The sequence below is a fragment of the Poecilia reticulata genome, linkage group LG8 (assembly GCF_000633615.1).
Source record: "Poecilia reticulata strain Guanapo linkage group LG8, Guppy_female_1.0+MT, whole genome shotgun sequence".
NCBI lineage: Eukaryota > Metazoa > Chordata > Actinopteri > Cyprinodontiformes > Poeciliidae > Poecilia > Poecilia reticulata.
In genome coordinates this window covers 24313463-24331055 of record NC_024338.1, presented here as the reverse complement: position 1 = coordinate 24331055, position 17593 = coordinate 24313463, and the positions used below count along the sequence as shown (strand labels likewise).

Below are 17593 nucleotides of genomic sequence, written 5' to 3'. Positions count from 1 at the left end.
AAGAACTTTAAATTTGTCAGACTGCTTCTCTAAACACRATAAAAAAWTATTTTTGCTGTTTATTCGGCATTAGTACATAATCTAATATCTCCCAGAGAAGCTTATAAACCATCAGTTCTACCTTTGCTTTGCCAGGTTCTGAATACAAATAAATCTGAATATCATCAGCATAACATCACAACAAATATGGGAGACACATAAAAAGAGAAAACAATTGCTCCAAGWATTTTTATTCCATAGATGAAAAACCTTAAAAATCTTTACTGAGGCTTTAAAACCTTTGTTATCCAATATACTGMKCATATAATGATGTGGAAGTGGGAAGGAAAACTCTTTTTGACAGGAATATTCCTCCAACAGAACTTGGCTCAGTGTGAGGGGTCATCTGCTGTGACCAACTAAGGGTTTAAGAWGTTTATGAAGGACTTTTCATATTAAAATGCCAGAAAGTCTCACATACGACACATCCAGCAGCATATATGTAAATGAAGAAAGGTCGCTGATATTTATGGCAATGGTGATGAGGCTACCAGTAGTGGCTGGATGTGGGTTAGGAAAGGAAAGATGTGGAAGGAAAGAGGGGATGGAAGAAGAGCTTTCAGGAGCAAAGGGGACATTGTTAATGCTCCCAGAGTCCCGCAGAGTTGTGGGACAGCCGCGGCTCCATCAACATTTGTTAATGTGTGGGTGCGGATGTGTGTTTTCCCTGTGTGTTCAGAGCTGGCTTTTCCATGCAGTGAAACACTGGCTGTCAACAGAGCTGCTCTCACTTCACGCCCGGCCAGATTTATTAGAGCGAGTAGTTTTCGATTCCACTCAGAATAATAAAGTCTAGCAGGACTCTCTGTTTATGTATTAATTGCTACATAAAATATGCCTGAACTGTCAACGATGCATAACCCAATGTTTTTTTGTATGTTTTAATTGTGACTGAGCTGCACATTTGGCAGGTGGATAAAAATAAGTTATGGCTGTCGAAATGAACTTTAAACATTTGAAAAAAAGAAAAAAATGTTTGGAAAGTTATATATTTGGTTTTCATGAGAGGAAAACATCACCAGGTTTTATCAGCGAGAAAGTGATTATGGCTGCAGAGTCTGACTGATGGGACCCCTGGCGCGTTTGGGTTTGGTTGTTAAGGRGCAGTTTGTCAAACACYGTAAAAATACAGCAGTGTTACTATGTCTGCATCTGACGACAAGGGAGGGGATCCGGGAAACAGGAGGATGTGGTGCTTTAACGCAGCAGGAGAGGGGCTTTCCCTCATGCTGTCATCTCTGAATGAACCTGAAGAGTGAAGCTGCAGTGCCCTGCACCTCAGAAGCCTGTTCATTCAGAAGATCCACTGCAGTTCGTTAAACAACATGCCTGCCTTTTACGGCCTGATAGGAGAGAAAGAACGTTGAGAACGTATGTTTTTTTATCCTCCTCCTGRCAGTTTGACCAGCTGGGTTTGGTTACCAGGTCGCAACAAGAGATGCCATCTAATTTATTTGGATCCTACAAGGAGCCTCCTAAKTTATTCTCATCTTCTTAGTTTATTAAAGCATCATTCCATGGATGCCTCAGTCGAACGCTGGCATCCTCCACTGTATCTCTTCCAAACAGTTCCCAGAGCCTCTTGTGCTGTTCTTGGATCTAAATGCGTTCAGCTAATCAAAGCGCTCTACGTCCGACCAAGATTTGTATTTCCTCCAGTTGCCACGTACAAATCTCAACCGAGACATCCTTCTTGGCTGAATGCAGTGTTTACCTGGTGCGAGAAGACAGATGCAGTCGTGCAAATGTCTGCTCACACACACACACACACACACACACACACACACACGCACGCGCATGCGCACACACACGGCCGTTTGTTTCTGTATCCCCATGGTAACAGTCCACAGACACGATGCCTTCTCAAGCCTCTTATCTTCATACAAACTCAACTTAAAACCCAAGACCTTTTCCCAAACTTTTAAGGTAAAGCCAAATTGTGGAAGTCACTTGAAGCACATTTGGTTCCTGCTAGTTGTTGTTCTATGTGACATGAAATGCTGAACTGCTGTAAAACCATCACTGAAAATACAGAAGAGGAATATCAMAGAAAAGAAAGAAACAAAGAAAGAACAGAGTACATGTTTTCTTTCTTACTAAGTCATTTTTTACTCCTATATTTCTTTATGTCAGTGTTTGTTCACTAATGTTTCCTAACAAACCTCTAAGGCCTTCACAGACCAGCAGTATTTATTCTGAGATTTCAGACTTTATTTACTCATTAGATTATGTCTGAAGACAATTGGTTTCACTTTATTTCAGAGGATTAGAGTAAATGGGCTTAATCAAACCCCAGCTGGTGGTTGCAGATGGCCACTCACAYTATGGTTTGTCTTTTTGCCGCTTGCTATGATGGGAACAATTTTAATCAGTTTGAATAGTGAACAAAGCTTGACTGCATTGTTTAATAGTTGGAATTAATTCATTTGACTTGGACCATTTTTATAATATGATCATTTCCTGTACTGCAGAAGAGCATGAGTAAAGATATTTAGAAAATATATAGAAAATGCAATAAGGCATTTCTATAAGTATTTTAAAGAATCTCTTTTAAAACCTATACTTGTATTTKTTCACCCAGAAATTTAAACTGTAATACAGTACTCAAATTGTTTATATAGGCTGACATGAACAATGGCCTAATTCAATCACAGTGGCTCAGAAAAGCAGTGCTGCTTATGTTACTTTGATTAATATTCAGGTGATGATAGCCAGAGCAGCATTACTTAAGATTTGGGAAGGATAAGATGAGAGTAATTTAATTGGTAAATTAAATCATTGAGATAAAAATCAACATTAAATTTGGGTTTGGTTTCTTATTGCTTACAGCAGTTCTTAATAAGTCGTGCTCTGAAAATGACCTTTGCAGAGAGGGAGTCCAGGAGGAAAACAAGCACATACACACTCTGACTGACCCAGACAAACAGCAAACACTGTTTAAATTTAGCATATTGCTTTTTTTAATTCCACTTGTGCTTTCTGTTTATCGTAACTTAACTTCTACGGATTTCCAGCATCGCCTTGCTCCCCAGTGACTTTTGCCTCCACAAGGTGAAGGTGGCCTCTTGTGTTTTTCTATCCTTTCCMGTGTTTGAGAATTAACCTGACAACAGGAAAATACCCTCTCTGCTCAGCAAACTACAAATATAGTCCATGGAAATGCAGGGAAATGAGGTAAAATGAGGTAAACAGGTGGCACATAGAGGAGCTCTTGTGTTGCGGGAGCATGACACACCTGGGTGGCTGCTGCCGAGTCAGCGCCTCATCACGATCTGGCTTGRCTGAATGTCTGCCTTGGGGGACCTGGTCTTGAAGGAACCATTGTCCGGCCGGTTCTGAGGAGGTGTGCTGTTCCACATTGGTTGTGTACGGCTGTCACCGCCGAGCAGGTTCATGGAAAGGTCTGGTCAGCTGGGCTCGGTCAGTAAGGACAGGTGAACAGAGGCGCTCATACGAAGAATCAGACTGAAGTTTCAGTATGTCGGTGCTGATTAATACAGCTGGCCTGRGAGCATCAGACTGAAACTACTAAGAGGTAAACATAATATAAAACCAAGGTCAAATGCAATCTTTGATTTCAAAACCTCTGAACAGGGACGTTATAAMATTTCAAAGCATGCTATGATATTCTATCATGGTTAATGAGTCGCACTAWAGCAAATRAATAAGTAAGTACCTCATAATAAATGTTGTCAGTRCAGAGTAAACATTTCACAGCCCTACCAAGACCAGAAGACTGTAAAGGTTATCAGACAGTTTAATCATATTCAAATGACAAGAAATTTCCACAGGTGAATACATGTCAAACATGGTTCTTTAGGTGAATAATCTTGTTCTATTTTTAATGCATGTCGGTAACTTTGAGTTTGATTCCTGCCTCCAGTCAGCGYTAACATTAACCTGGAACARTCCCATCTAAAGCATAAATAGAAAAGTTTTAATGAGCRTTAGATTTATTTTAAGCAACGGCATGACAAACATGTTCTAAACTCCTCTACATCTGCAGAGAYAGTGATGCTCTGTTTGTGCTCCTGAATCAGATGAAGAGGGTTGGATGGGGTTACATTGTTTTATAAATGGTCATGTTTCGTTTTGTACAAAGTCTAATATTCTTGCAATTTGAACTTTCAACTCAATTCCCTTTGGAAGCAATTACACTTGATRTTTGCTCCTTTAGACTGATTCACTGAAACTGATTTTAATAAACACATTACTAAGTATATAGTGGTTCACAATGTGTGGAGTCATTGTCATATACCCACATATTGGTAAACCTTGGARAAGCCTTACATTACATRAACATTAACAGGTGATGTCACTTTAGGTTAAAAGAAAAACAAATACTGGTTGTTCTGTTTCTTTTCCYTCTTTASTATCTWTCTCTWTTGTWAAATAATTAAAATGTTGATAATAAAACCACCTAACTTGTGAAAAACTAAACGTGGTTTCTCAAGTCTGCTGTTGATTACTGCTGCCCCCTAGTGTCCAGAGTAAAAAAGTGGATGGAGAGATTTCCTGCTTGTGTTTTAATGGCCTAATAAACAGACCGCTGCATTGTTGTGCTCATGGAGTGAATCTGGCAATAAAAATCTAAGGGTCCTGGTCATATTTGTGCCACTGATTATTACAAAGGTGTAGTCAGAGATTAAAATATACATATAACATTTGGACAACTTCAATTTTTTCTGTTCTTGCAGAAGCACTTAACATAAGGYACAGTACTGGAAAAGAAATGTAGAAAAAAAAATGCTGCTGTATCACAACTTCTCCAGCAGATGGGGTAAGAAACATGAGGTAAGAAATGTTTGAGCAAATCTTGAAAACCATGTCATTTTCATCCACGRCTTTGTGTTGATCAGAAACACTCCAAACAAAATACATTAAAGAGGCTAACTGTAATGTTACAGGAGGGTAGCTTTGCAAAACATGACAGCTAGATAAATTRCTGCTTCAAATTCTCGTAATTCAAATGAAAAAAATGCTTGACACATATATTATCTGATTTAAACAAGATTCAGAACCACAAATTTCACTCTGTACTTTCTTGATTGCATAAAGAAAGGATTTTTGAATGATAACAAGGCAGATATAAACTTAGGAGAAGTAAACGACACCCTGAACAACTTCATTCAAATACATGTCCTATTTAAAGCATTTTTATGTAATGTGCAGTATAAAACAGGATATCAATAAGAAATTTGTAAATGGAGGAAACAATACACCACTCAAAATATTTTAGGCCTTGAGTTACCTTGTACTTAATTATGTTTATTATCTAGTATGTTCATTGTCTTTCATCTTGGCATGAGGTAATTTTTCCATAGCTGATGGAAAAATTATTCACATTTTGGCTGCAAAGCAAACACCATCTAATGATTTCCCAACAAAGACTTTCACTAGATGGGATGCGCCATGATGTAAATGTTCAGCAGGTGTTCCCGTTTTGCTTCGCTTCTCTGATTTGTTTTTTTTTTTTTAACTTCAGCAGGTGCAGACAAGAAAGAAGAAGTGAAAGCTTTGAATTACACAATCTGTTTACATCATTTGTGTTGTTTACTCTCTTGTTTAAGTGATGCTTATTATATTTTGAAACATTTAGTTACATGTGTACAATTATATGTCAACTATATCTCTGCAAAGTGTTTCTTTGTCCAGAAAACATAACTTAAAGAGGTTTTATATATAGGAACACATTTCAAAGACGTTATGCAAATGATTAACTAGGAAAAAAGACAAGGAAAGCAAAACTTATCTTTATAAACTCTTAAAAACATTAACAGCTTAGTTGTTTTATCTTTGGTGTAAAGAATAAGCACTCAGTTACACTTTCGTAATACGAAGCCACTCCTCTAATGTTTTTCTTCCTGTTTTTTTCAAGTCGTATATTCCACACCTTCCTTCTCCTCCATTTTCAGAACCAGTGAACGGCCTCTTTGCAAATAAACTGGTGAAATTCCACTTCAAATTTTTATTTGTTTTCAAAACTTGTTTTTTGCTGTCTTGTTTTTTCGTCTTTTTTATTTGTTCTCACCTCCTTTTTGAACATCTTTTGTTGTCATCATTTTCAGTAACAGGTGAGACTTTTCCTTTTAAAATTTAGATAATTCTAACTACATAAAAAAATGTTGTGTTAAGCTGCTGATTAAGACATCACGGTTTCTTTTGCAGTTTATTATTTACATCATGGATGACTTTGTTTGCCAGACATTAAATGACTGGGGCCTAAGCAAGTGGATAGAAACATTTAGAGGTTAAGTATAGCATCTCTTTACTATAGTGTTTTGAGAAATGCAAGATCTTTATATTGCTAAAGAAATTCAAACTGTCGATCCACTTATAAAGTCAATAAAATTCAGCGCAAATTTAAATTTGACCTTTGGCCCTGACGAAATCATTGACAAACCCTTTTGGGAAAACAGAAACATCCAATTTCAAATAATATATTTCTTGAACTACTGATGTTGTAGGGACCAACTACGGCCTTTATCGTTTTGAGTGAAAGACATTTATACTCCCACTCTTTATGAAACATCTTTTTCAACTTTAAAATTTAATTTTCATAATTTATTGTTAACAGACAACTTTTTTTATTAAAGAACAAGGCGTTGGCAAGAAATATCTGTACTGCCTTGAGGATCAAGATGTGGGGGAATTGATTTCCAAAGTGGGACCAAGAGCACATTTCAGAAAGAAACTGAGGCAGTTAAAGGTAATTTGCTGCATTACATGACATGTAGGCGTGTTTTAACCACACTATTCACATCCTATGTAAATATATTGGATTTCACCCAAACTTTTAGATTGTGCTTATATGTAAAACTAAATATATCATTACCAACAACACTGACTATAATCTTATGGATTCTTGGACATTTGCAAATGACATCAATGTGCTTGTCTCCAGGAAGAACAAAATAGAAATGAGGATACATCACCTATATCTGTACCAGTAAGATCAACAGATTACACTAAATGTTATTTACAGTAATCAACAAAAACACTGAGTTGGATTGAAATTGTTACATTAATGTTTTACCTGTATATCACTACATTATTTTATTTAGATTGAACAGGAGCAGAAAAACACAACTGTTCAGGCTGAGGTAAGTATGACAATTTTGTCCTTAGGTAAATTTCAATTATCTTTGTTGAATGGACAACTGGCTGTTTTGGTTTATATTTTGTTTTAAATAATTTTTAAAATAACTAATCTTTCATTAAGTTCTTAATCAAATATGTCATCCAGGGTCTCTGCACATCACACCAACTAAAAACAAGGAGGCTTATATCTTCTCCCCTGGAATGAGTGTTAACTATCCCTTACACTGTTCCTTAATATTCCTGCACTTAAACTACATGCTGTCAAAGCAAACTCCCATTCTTTATAATTAAAGGTCTCCAAGCCTTAGACCAGTAGTTCTGGAAATTTTGAAGACTGACTGGTTTTGGAAAAAGACCAATTTTTATCACATCCTTTTACATCACACTTAGTGTCTCTGTTGACAGCACTAACTTCTGCCTCAGCCACAACTTCTGCTGTAACAATAATAATAATAATAATAATAATAATAATAATAATAATAATAATAATAATAATAATAATAATAATAATGATAATAATAATAATGATAATAATAATAATAATAATAATAATAATAATAATAAAACTAGCGTGAGACTTCAGTAAGAACTAGCTAGATCCTTTCATTAGATAGGTATTGATTTCACCCTGCCTCCATATACAGAAACATGAAGGTTTAGAGTGGCATTGTAAACCGAGGCTGTTTGATAAAATACTTGTTCACAACAAGCATTAGCAAATTTAATCCATTAACAATAGACCTAGTTTGCACATCAATCACACATCAATTTGCAGCTTTTGTTGAAATTAAATCATGTCACTGGTCTGATAATTTAGTTTCCTTCTTTTTAAGTGCTTTCACCTCAGGGTTTGGCAGTTTTGAAACTTTGAGGACAATATGCTGCATTGTTAGCGGAGAACAAAAGGACATTGAATAAGAGTTGTGAAGATCACTTCTATTTTTTAACTGTAATTATGATCACTGAAGCCTTTTAAAGCTTCAGTTATCTAGTTTTTAAAAGCATTACTAGAGACAGTAAATCACTCTTCACTGTCTACTAAAGGGTGGTTTATTTACTACAATGCAAATGATTAAAAAGTGTTTGTCCCACTGAAGTTAAATAAAGTTAAATAAATATGTTCATTCTCAGGTACAGCCATCCACAAGTGATGGAGGTGAGAATTAGTTTCTTACATATGTAACTTGTTGCAAAAATAAATCCTAGTTAGAAATGCATTAAATGGTTTTTCTCTTTTTTTGTCTGAAGATTCAAAAAAAAGAAAGCGAAAGCTGGATCAGGAGGAGTTTAACAAAAGAGAACCAACAGTAAAACGGTTTCGCAGGAGTATGTCAGCATCTTTGCCAGGTAATTCTTCATAAAAATGGCAACAGGCAATTAAAAGAATAAAAGCTTGTCACAACCCAACTTACAAAACAGTAAAATTGAGTTATAAAACACCCACATGTCAATTGTCATTTAAACTATTTTGATGGATGTTTAGTTTAGATGTATAATTTTGTGGTTATCAATAAAGAGTTGTAGTTTTATTTGGAAACACATCTATTACAAATAAAAGACGCTTCAAACCACAGAAATTTGAGCAAGTAGGAATAATGTCATTAAAATACAAAGGGGGCATCCTGCCCTGATCGCAGACAGAATTCAATATTAAACAACTCATCACGTGGTTTATGATGCATTCATTATCAAAACAATATGCTTTGCCTCAGAAAATATCTAATTATTAAAAAGATTGTGTAATTTTTATCTTCTTTTTTGCTATCAGAATTAATGATGCTGTCTGATGTGAAAAATGTAATGGGATTTGTTCTTGCTAAACTACACAGTCAGGAAACAAAGCTGAATGCTTTCCTACAGTGAGTACATTTGGTGACTTGTTACATAAGTTTAATTTCAAAATCATGAAAAGTTCTGTTTCTTTCTATTCAGATTACCTTAATAATTTTTAGGGACAATGATTTCTTAAGACTTGCAGGTCTTAAAATGAAAATGACTCACAGCTATCAAAAATTATATACAGTTATTTTGTATCATAGAGTCACTGGCCATTCATTTCAGATTAAGCCTGTCCCCCATAGACAGTGTAGAAGGCATTGCTGTGCAGGTGGTGTGGACAGTACAAACTTTGAGATTTGCATATCAAATAGGCACAGATACGGCATTCAAGAAATTTTAAAATACAGAAAATTTTGAGTTTAAGAAGAAAAAGCAATCATCATACACTTTATTCAACCTAACCTCAACTCCTGAAGAGTACAAACATATCTGTAATGTACTTGCTTAAATTGTCATGATTTTATCCCCCTGATAAAAACTACTTCTATCTGAAGAACTGTTACATGCCCCAAGGCATTATGCTTACACCACCACGTTTAATTTAACTTTTGGAAATGAGGCCAAATGTTCTTGTTTAGTTTAATCAGACTATATCCAAGAACACAGAATCCTGGAATTTTACTTCGATTTTTTTTATTTACAGTTCAAGCATATTACATTAAAGGTGAAAAAAGTCAGGCAAAAAAAGAAAGCAAGCTACCACATTAACTTTGACCTTCTTACCGCATTCACCTTCTTACCATCCATCCATCCATCCATCCATCCATCCATCCATCCATCCATCCATCCATCCATCCATCCATCCATCCATCCATCCATCCATCCATCCANCCATCCATCCATCCATCCATCCATCCATCCATCCATCCATCCATCCATCCATCCATCCAAGGCTTTCTGTGAAGATGGATGGACTTCACAGAAAGCCCTGAAAACATGCTGCTGGCTATATGTAGAAAAGGCTTAATGTAATATTTTCAGGTTCAGTTTCTGTTCCAGCACAATTTTTAAATACAAACATGTATGTTTGCTAAAATGTTAAAACCTGACATCAACCGTTATATTTTACAAGTGAATAAATTCATACACCTTAAATTAAAATTTTTTCACAGGGATAAAATCAGGGATCTGGAGACAGACAGAAGAGAACTTGTTGGTGTTTTTGGTAAAACTGGAGCTGGAAAGACCAGTTTGATAAACGCTCTCATTGACGAGAGGAAACTTTTGCCATCTGGAGATGTTGATGCATGTACTTCAGTCATGATTAAGGTGGAGGCGAACATGTATAACACAAAGTATGAGGCACATATTGAATTTATCACAAAAGAGGTAAAAGAACTGTAGAAATATTCTTTCCTATTTCACATTCTGAAGAATCACGGTTTTTCATATTATGCAAGCTAATCAAACTATTTTTTTTATGTTTAGGAATGGAAAGATGAGTTGTGGTCAATGAGTCAGTATCTAGGGAATACTCCAGATCAGAAAAAAGATGACGAGGATGATGATTATCAGGATGTTGCTGAAAAGCTGTCGGCACTCTATGGAGAGGAATGGAAAGAGAAATCTTCTGAACAACTAATGGACCCGAAATATTTCAAAGAAATACCAGAATTCCTTCAATCTACAATAAAAAAACTGTCATGCGAAACAGTAAGAGTGAAATTGTGTATGGATTGTTGAAAGTGTTACTGTGGAAAACCAGAACAGCAAAAATCTGGATTAACTACAAATGTATAAGTGGTTTTATTTAATCATTTATATGCTACAAATAATAGTAAAAGGGAATGGTATTTTAGTTATATTTTATTAATCTATGAAGTTAAAGCACTTGAAAATGGCCAGAAACAACTCATCTATTTGCTTTGAGTTTTCAATTAAAATGTGATTGATTGCCGTTAATTAATTACAGACCCTGCAATTAACTCAATCAAAAAATATTAATTGAGCGCAACCACTAATTTCTATATTATTTCTGGATTTGGAAGTCTTTTGCCTCCATATTTTCTAAAGACGGGGACTTCTCAATGAAAATTAACTTGGTCTCGTAAGATTAAATAAACTTAAACTAAACAAGCACTTTTGGTTTGAAATAAAATTCCCCATTTTTCCCATCTTTCCCAGGCTAAAGAGCTATCTGCTAAAATGATTAAATATACAAGAACTGAATCAAATCATGGAGGAGAAAGAGGCATAAAGAGGTGGTATTGGCCTCTCGTGAAGTGTGTGACTGTCAAAGTGCCACACGATTTTCCCCAACACATCACTCTTGTGGATCTTCCTGGAAATGGAGACCGTAACAAGAGCAGAGATACAATGTGGAAAGGGGTAATGTATTGGTATTTAATAAAATTGGAAACATGTCTTAACACATACTATCGATCGTCATTATATCTATATTTTTGTTTCAGATTGTTGGAAACTGCTCTACTGTGTGGATTGTCACTGAAATCAACAGAGCAGCATCAGAGAAAGAATCCTGGGAAATCTTGAAGAGTGTCAGTAGTCTCCTAGGAAATGGTGGGGAGTGCAGAAACATTCACTTTATCTGCACAAAATCTGATGTTATTGAAGACTCGACTGATCAGTAAGTGAAATGAGGTTATAAAAGTGAGCAATTAAATTTAATATTTAAGAGATGTAACTGGAAAACTCAACAGGAGCCTGTGCTCAAAATTCTTCATACTCTTTCCACTAAGCTCTATAAACCTTTAAATTGTGAATAAATAGGATTTGTGACCGATCAGTATTCTCTAGAGAAGCAGAAGTCTTAAGCTGAAGCAACTCTAATAATTAATATGTCTTTGCCATCAGCTCATCTGACCTTCAGGACTCAATCCTAAGAAGAAACAACAAAGCAAAGGAAGCGGTGCGCAGACAATTTAACAAGCTAAAAAAGATTAAGGTGAGCTTTGCACGTCATGACAGCAACTAAAAGAAATATGTCCAAATAAGTAAATAAATAAAAAGTCTGTTTAACCTAGAAACACTTCAGTGATGACTCTTTCAAAGTGTACACAGTGAGCTCCAAGGAGTTTCTGAAACCAAAGGTTATCAGTGCAGAGAACACTGGTATGTTAAATTTCTCATTTCTCTGAATGCTTTGTTGGTAACTAAGATCCTCTCAGCAATCTGGCTGTGACACTGTTGAAATAAAAGTTAATAAAGTTTTTGCTTTCACAGAAATCCCCAAGCTTCAGGATGTTTTGCAAAATCTCAATGACAGTCACTCAGAGACACTGAACTATGTTTCTGGAGCTCTTGGGATTCTCTCCTTGATTCATGGAGCCAGGTTAAAAAAAGAGGTAAGCTTTTACAGAAAACCTTTTTTTTCTCTCTTTTATTTCATTACATTTTTACAGAACATTAATCAAAACAATGTGATCCCTAAAAGGTGATTGCTCTTGTAGCCAAAATTTCTGAACTACTGTATCTGCTCTACTTTCACTTTAAAACATTCTTGAAAGAAATGTTACTGCACACTGATTTACTATCTCCTTTCTGTAATCTAAACAGATTCAGCCTATTTTTTTTAAAGAAAGAGCTGGTTAAAAATACAAATGATTTACTGACTCTGGACTGTTACTTGTAGTATTAATAAAAGTTGTGCCTTTGAATGATTTGGAATAAGTTGATGTTATTGCCTCATGGTATTGCCTCCTTTTAATGATTTCAGACCATTTCTGTTTCCCAGCATAATGTCTTAGGCACATTTGAGTTTATTAACCATCTTTAACCTCTTGACTACATTTTTGGTAAACCTACTATGTACTTTTATTCCTGTACTCACAATCCATCTCACATTTTTAGCTGGCAATACTGTTATTTGCAAATGTCATTAGGATAAATCTTGGATTGCCTGCTGTTTCATTGTGGATGGCCTCTTTATTGACTTCCATCTCAAATCTTGGTAGATTTCTTCAAGTGAACATTTTACTGTTGTTGGACAACTTCATTGGCTCTCTGTAAAATAGGGCAGATTTTAAGGTTTTTTCTCAAATTTCTTAGTCTCTCCATAACCTTTCGCCTCTGAATCTCTGACCTTTCTGCACATCGTCACTTTTTCAAAGGCTCCAAGATAAAACTCGTCCGTCCCTCTCCTTTCTACCATTATCTTGGAAGTTTTAAGTTCAGTAGGTCATATCATCTTTGGAGTTCTCTCAAAAATGAGAGAACTCCAGTGTTAGTGTTGTATCTTTAACATTAAGTTACTGTTAAAAATACAACACAAATTTTCTCCATTCTTATAAATGCTGTAAATGTTTCAGTATTTATTGCTCTTCATAGCCATTTTTAGCATGTCATTTAAGTTATTTTATTTATGAATTTAATTATTGTGCAACATTATTGAAGGTCTTGAAGGAAGCCTTTAAATAACATGCTTAAATAATGAGGGTTAGGGTTAGGGGTCAGAGCAGAGGCCTGTTGAATTATTCCAAAAACAGTTTCTAGGCTTCACAGTAAGTACTAGCATGGTGTTATCTTTTCATTTCAGCCTGAAAGAAACGAAGAACTATGTAAAAAGCTTGAGAGAGACATAGCCCTTCATCTCGATCAAATCCAAAAAGCAATTGAAAAAGCTTACCTGGTTTTTGAAACATGCCTGCGTGAAGGGGTTGAACGATCTAAAAGCTCATGTGAAAAAAAGCTGCATAACTTCCTGTTTCCTCGGGTATGTTACCTGGCAATAACCATGAAGTAAATTTAAATTTGCATGTGTTTTAAATAATGCATTATTTTTAAGGGAAACGAGGGTGGTTATCATGCAACATTGAAGAGTGTTTTCAAAAATGGTGGACTATCCAAAACCAAAAAGGGAAAACAAATAAACCTCAACATGAAACTCACTTCGTTCCTGACTGACAGCATTGATGAGGAATTCAGAAAGACCTTCCCGTAAGAACTTAATACAAATATAAAATACTACATTTCTAAATCCACAATTTAAAGATTTATTAAAAGAAAGTAATCATAAAGTATGATTTTTGAATGACTTCTGTATCTCAAAATGTTACAGAAATGAACGAAAATGTGGTCCATTCAATGGAGTCATTGATAAGTTTTCACTGGACACTGAAAATCTGAAGGAAAAGTACAAAGATGTGACGCTGCAGCTAATCTTTCTGCAGACAGAGGTAAATGATGAGAAAATAGGAATCTTGTTCATTAAAAATTAAATGTAACCATTTATAATAGATTTTAATGAAAGCAATTCAGTTTCTTTAGTTGCTTTGGTCTGCAAAAAACAAAAGATGACATTGTGGTGAAGTAATTTTTGTTATATTTCTCAAAGGAGGAAAGAATTAAGAAGCAGCTCATCAAACACATCAGAGACCAAAAGAAAATAATGTACAACAGCCTGACAGATACAATTGAGAAGTCTATGCAAGAGTGCTACAAGAGTGAGAATTTCTATCGTCACATAAAATTAATTTTACAGTAAAACATATTTATAATTTACCATTTATTATTTATCTTTGTGTTGCAGCTGCAGCAGGATACTCGGGTTCTGGTATGCTGAAAAAAATGAGACGAACTCTATCAAGACATGTTTATGAATCAAAGGACACCATGTTTGCTAAGGCTAAAAACGTCATGTTGAACCACCTGCTGAGCTTAAGGGTTTGTCCTTATATTGATATTTAAACAGTACCTACAGTATGTTTTGCTCATCCAGAGCAAAATCTGAACTGAAACAAAGTCCTCCACAATTACTCTGACTCTAATAACCTACTCAGAGTTTACAGTAGAAGAAACAGACCCACAGTTTTACAAATCCTGCGCCGTACCTAATAGTGGGCAAGAGGTACTTGTGTACACAGTGTGGCACTGTGTTAGATTGCACATAATTTATTAAAATTGATTTCATACATCTACTAGTAATTGCAGAGGGCATTGTATGTGCAAGCTAGTTTGTCTTGAATCCAGCTTTAGACTTCTACCTAAAAATAAAGATTTTACTTCTAAATTAGGTGGAAATTTTGAAAACAATGAAGGATACATTGAACAACTCCATTGACCTCTCACTCAGGACAGATGGTCAATCAATTCCAGGTAAATCAAGACTTATTTGTGTTTGAAATGTGGCTTGAAAGGCATTCTTTTTTTTTTTGACTGACGGCAAACTTTTAATGGGAAAAAGATGCACAAACAGAGGTTCTGCTTTATCAATGCGCTGCTGTGGAACAAATCAGGTCTGCATCACATTTGTCTTCTTGGTCGTTCATAAATTATTAAAATTACTCAGCTGTTTAAAGTGTCTTGTATGTAGCAGCTTTTTTTTATTTATTTATTTATTTATTTATTTTTATTTAAACATCCAGCAACAACAGGGCATTGACCACAGGGACAAAGCAAACATGGCATGTTTTTCTTTTCTTCCCCCTTGTGGCCTGAAAGGCATTCTATAAATATTTGATGCTACATCTCATCAAAAACTGCTTTGTTAGATGTTTCAGCAGAACTCGTAATGGTAAAGAAAATCTACAATAAGCTTAAGAACAGCTCAAATTAGGAAAGCTCATGAAAAGGGTAAAGTATTGTTTTTTATTTTCAACATTGACCAGTATTGATCAATGGTGTATATGATTTGAATAAAACATCTTCCTGTCTTTCAAATTAACAGCTCATCTGAAGTCATGACAAGGATCACCATAAGGAATACTGAAACAACTTTGCTCCAAGATTATTAATTTAAAACAAATTTATTACTATTACAAATTTCTGCATGTTTGTTGATCACGTCATGTAACATTATGCTTATATAGAAATCATTATAGTACTTAATAATTTCTAAAAAAAAAAAAAAAAACCTAATTATAAAAAGTTTTTTAAAAAGTGTTTTTTTTTTTACTTTGAAAGACTTGAGATTTTTTGTAGCAAATGACTTGTTTGTTAAACTGTAGAAAGAAACATGTCACAAGTGAAGCTTTAGATAAGACTGAACCTTATTACTGTATAATAAACATGAAGAGTTTTAAATGTTTCACAAACAATTATCAAAGTTTTCTTTAATCAATGTAGAATCATTTATTGAAGGGTTAGCTTGTCCAATTCAGATTTTATGCATGTTTTATACAAAGCTAGTTTTAGCATGCCTGAAAACCAATAAAATGCATCACTTTTGTGTTTAACAAATAAAGATTTTAATTAGTTTCAAAAAATAGACAGTTTTGGCTGTACATGTTTTCATATTTAGCTGTTTCTTGCTTGGGTAAAAGTTGGAATAAATAATATGAATAGATTTTTTTTTTCACTGTATGATGAACTCACTCAAACAAGCCTTACTTCTCCCTAAGATAAAATCCATCTTTTGAAAACAAACCTAACAATAAAAGAAAGTGTCACACCTCTAAGTATTTGCTTAAATGTCATATGAAGAAGGGTTTCCGGGTTAGTAATCATGAGGGTCTTCTTCAGAATCTTCACCATGTGGATTTTCAGCCTCATCCTCCCAGAGGAAGCTTTATAAACTGTATATTGGGGCAAAAGATAAGATGGAGGTGTAGGGAATTTTGTCACTAATAGCTGTAGTGATACATTTTGGAAATAGGTGCCTCACACATGGAATGAAACATATAAGATTAATACGGTTACTGGTACAATGAAGAGGTATCTATACCTGAATATTGTGAAATTCTTCAGACTTTGTTTTGGGACCAGGGGTGAGTCTGGTTATGAAGTCATCTGGGTCTGTGTTGTCTGGAATAAAGCACACAGGAGCACACTTCATCTATTTTAGCTAAAAGGAAATCAAGAGATGCTCTAGCTTTTCCCCTTACTGGCACCAGAACCTGCTGCAAAAAGCTCTTGCATTTCAATATGTGAGCAGTAGTTCTTTACTCTGCTTCACTCTCACCTCTGAGTCATGATCTGCTCAGCTTGGATGCAGTGTGCAATAAAGAGCGGCGTTAAGTGAAGTTATGCAGCCGATAGAGATTCAGAAACCTGTTGAGGAAGGCTGTACCATGGAAACAGATTTTAATCCTAAATGAATCAGCTCCCATCCGATTCCTGTCTGATTCCGATCTGTTCACTATACGTTCCAACTTGGTGAACAGATACAGCATTAATAATACAGCACACAGATGTTTTTTTTTTCTTCATTGTGACTACATTTTTAAGGTTAGGGGAGAATCAGGTCTGTCAACATGTCCAATGTTTTTACATTTTTATGATTTTAATTTCCATCTATCCCACTCAGACTCTTCTCATCTTGGTCCTGGTAATGCCCTCTAGTATATACATGGAGTGGGATTTTTTCCAACTTTTCTTTCTCCTGATCAAGCATGTTTTGACATAGGAAAGGAAGGACTCTAAAAGACTAGCAGGTCAAGTTTATGTTTTTATCCATAAGTTTATATCCACTTATGTACATTTTAAATACTCAGAATAAAGAAAACAAGAGATGCACAAACCAAACACAAACCAAATCCTGAGGTAATGGCATAAGACAAGACTTGTAGACTATTTTTTTAATAAGCTGAAATTTATCCAAATGTATAATCTAAAACGAAACCATGTATGAGGCTGGAATTTAAGGTGTGTGCCATGTGCATGTTTATGCAAAGCAAAGTTTGCATATATTTCCTGGTGAAAAGAAACGGAGGAAAAC

The 17593-nt window shown here is 35.1% G+C and overlaps 1 protein-coding gene and 1 long non-coding RNA gene across 2 annotated transcripts; both read left to right on the top strand.

Annotated features, from left to right (window-relative positions):
* The first annotated feature begins 5953 nt into the window (after window positions 1-5953).
* LOC108166494 (uncharacterized) lies at window positions 5954-6988 on the top strand. Its single transcript, XR_001776850.1, has 4 exons — window positions 5954-6113; window positions 6208-6289; window positions 6636-6748; window positions 6944-6988. It is a non-coding gene; the product is annotated as an uncharacterized LOC108166494 (long non-coding RNA).
* Window positions 6989-8179: 1191 nt separating this feature from the next.
* LOC103469196 (nuclear GTPase SLIP-GC-like) lies at window positions 8180-15766 on the top strand. Its single transcript, XM_017306211.1, has 18 exons — window positions 8180-8296; window positions 8389-8487; window positions 8909-8999; window positions 10092-10308; window positions 10408-10632; window positions 11104-11307; window positions 11391-11566; window positions 11794-11884; window positions 11964-12051; window positions 12163-12284; window positions 13475-13651; window positions 13724-13875; window positions 13997-14114; window positions 14273-14381; window positions 14468-14601; window positions 14952-15033; window positions 15429-15510; window positions 15605-15766. Exons 2-17 carry the CDS (start codon window positions 8469-8471, stop codon window positions 15491-15493), a joined length of 2070 nt encoding a protein of 689 aa, XP_017161700.1. The 5' UTR covers window positions 8180-8296; window positions 8389-8468; the 3' UTR covers window positions 15494-15510; window positions 15605-15766.
* Window positions 15767-17593: the final 1827 nt, after the last annotated feature.

Bases quoted from the DNA above. Each gene is read 5' to 3' on its own strand.
- LOC103469196 (XM_017306211.1), top strand. The intron at 9,000-10,091 runs GTGAGTACATTT...ATTTTTTCACAG, and splicing joins AAGCTGAATGCTTTCCTACA to GGATAAAATCAGGGATCTGG. The intron at 14,602-14,951 runs GTTTGTCCTTAT...CTTCTAAATTAG, and splicing joins ACCACCTGCTGAGCTTAAGG to GTGGAAATTTTGAAAACAAT.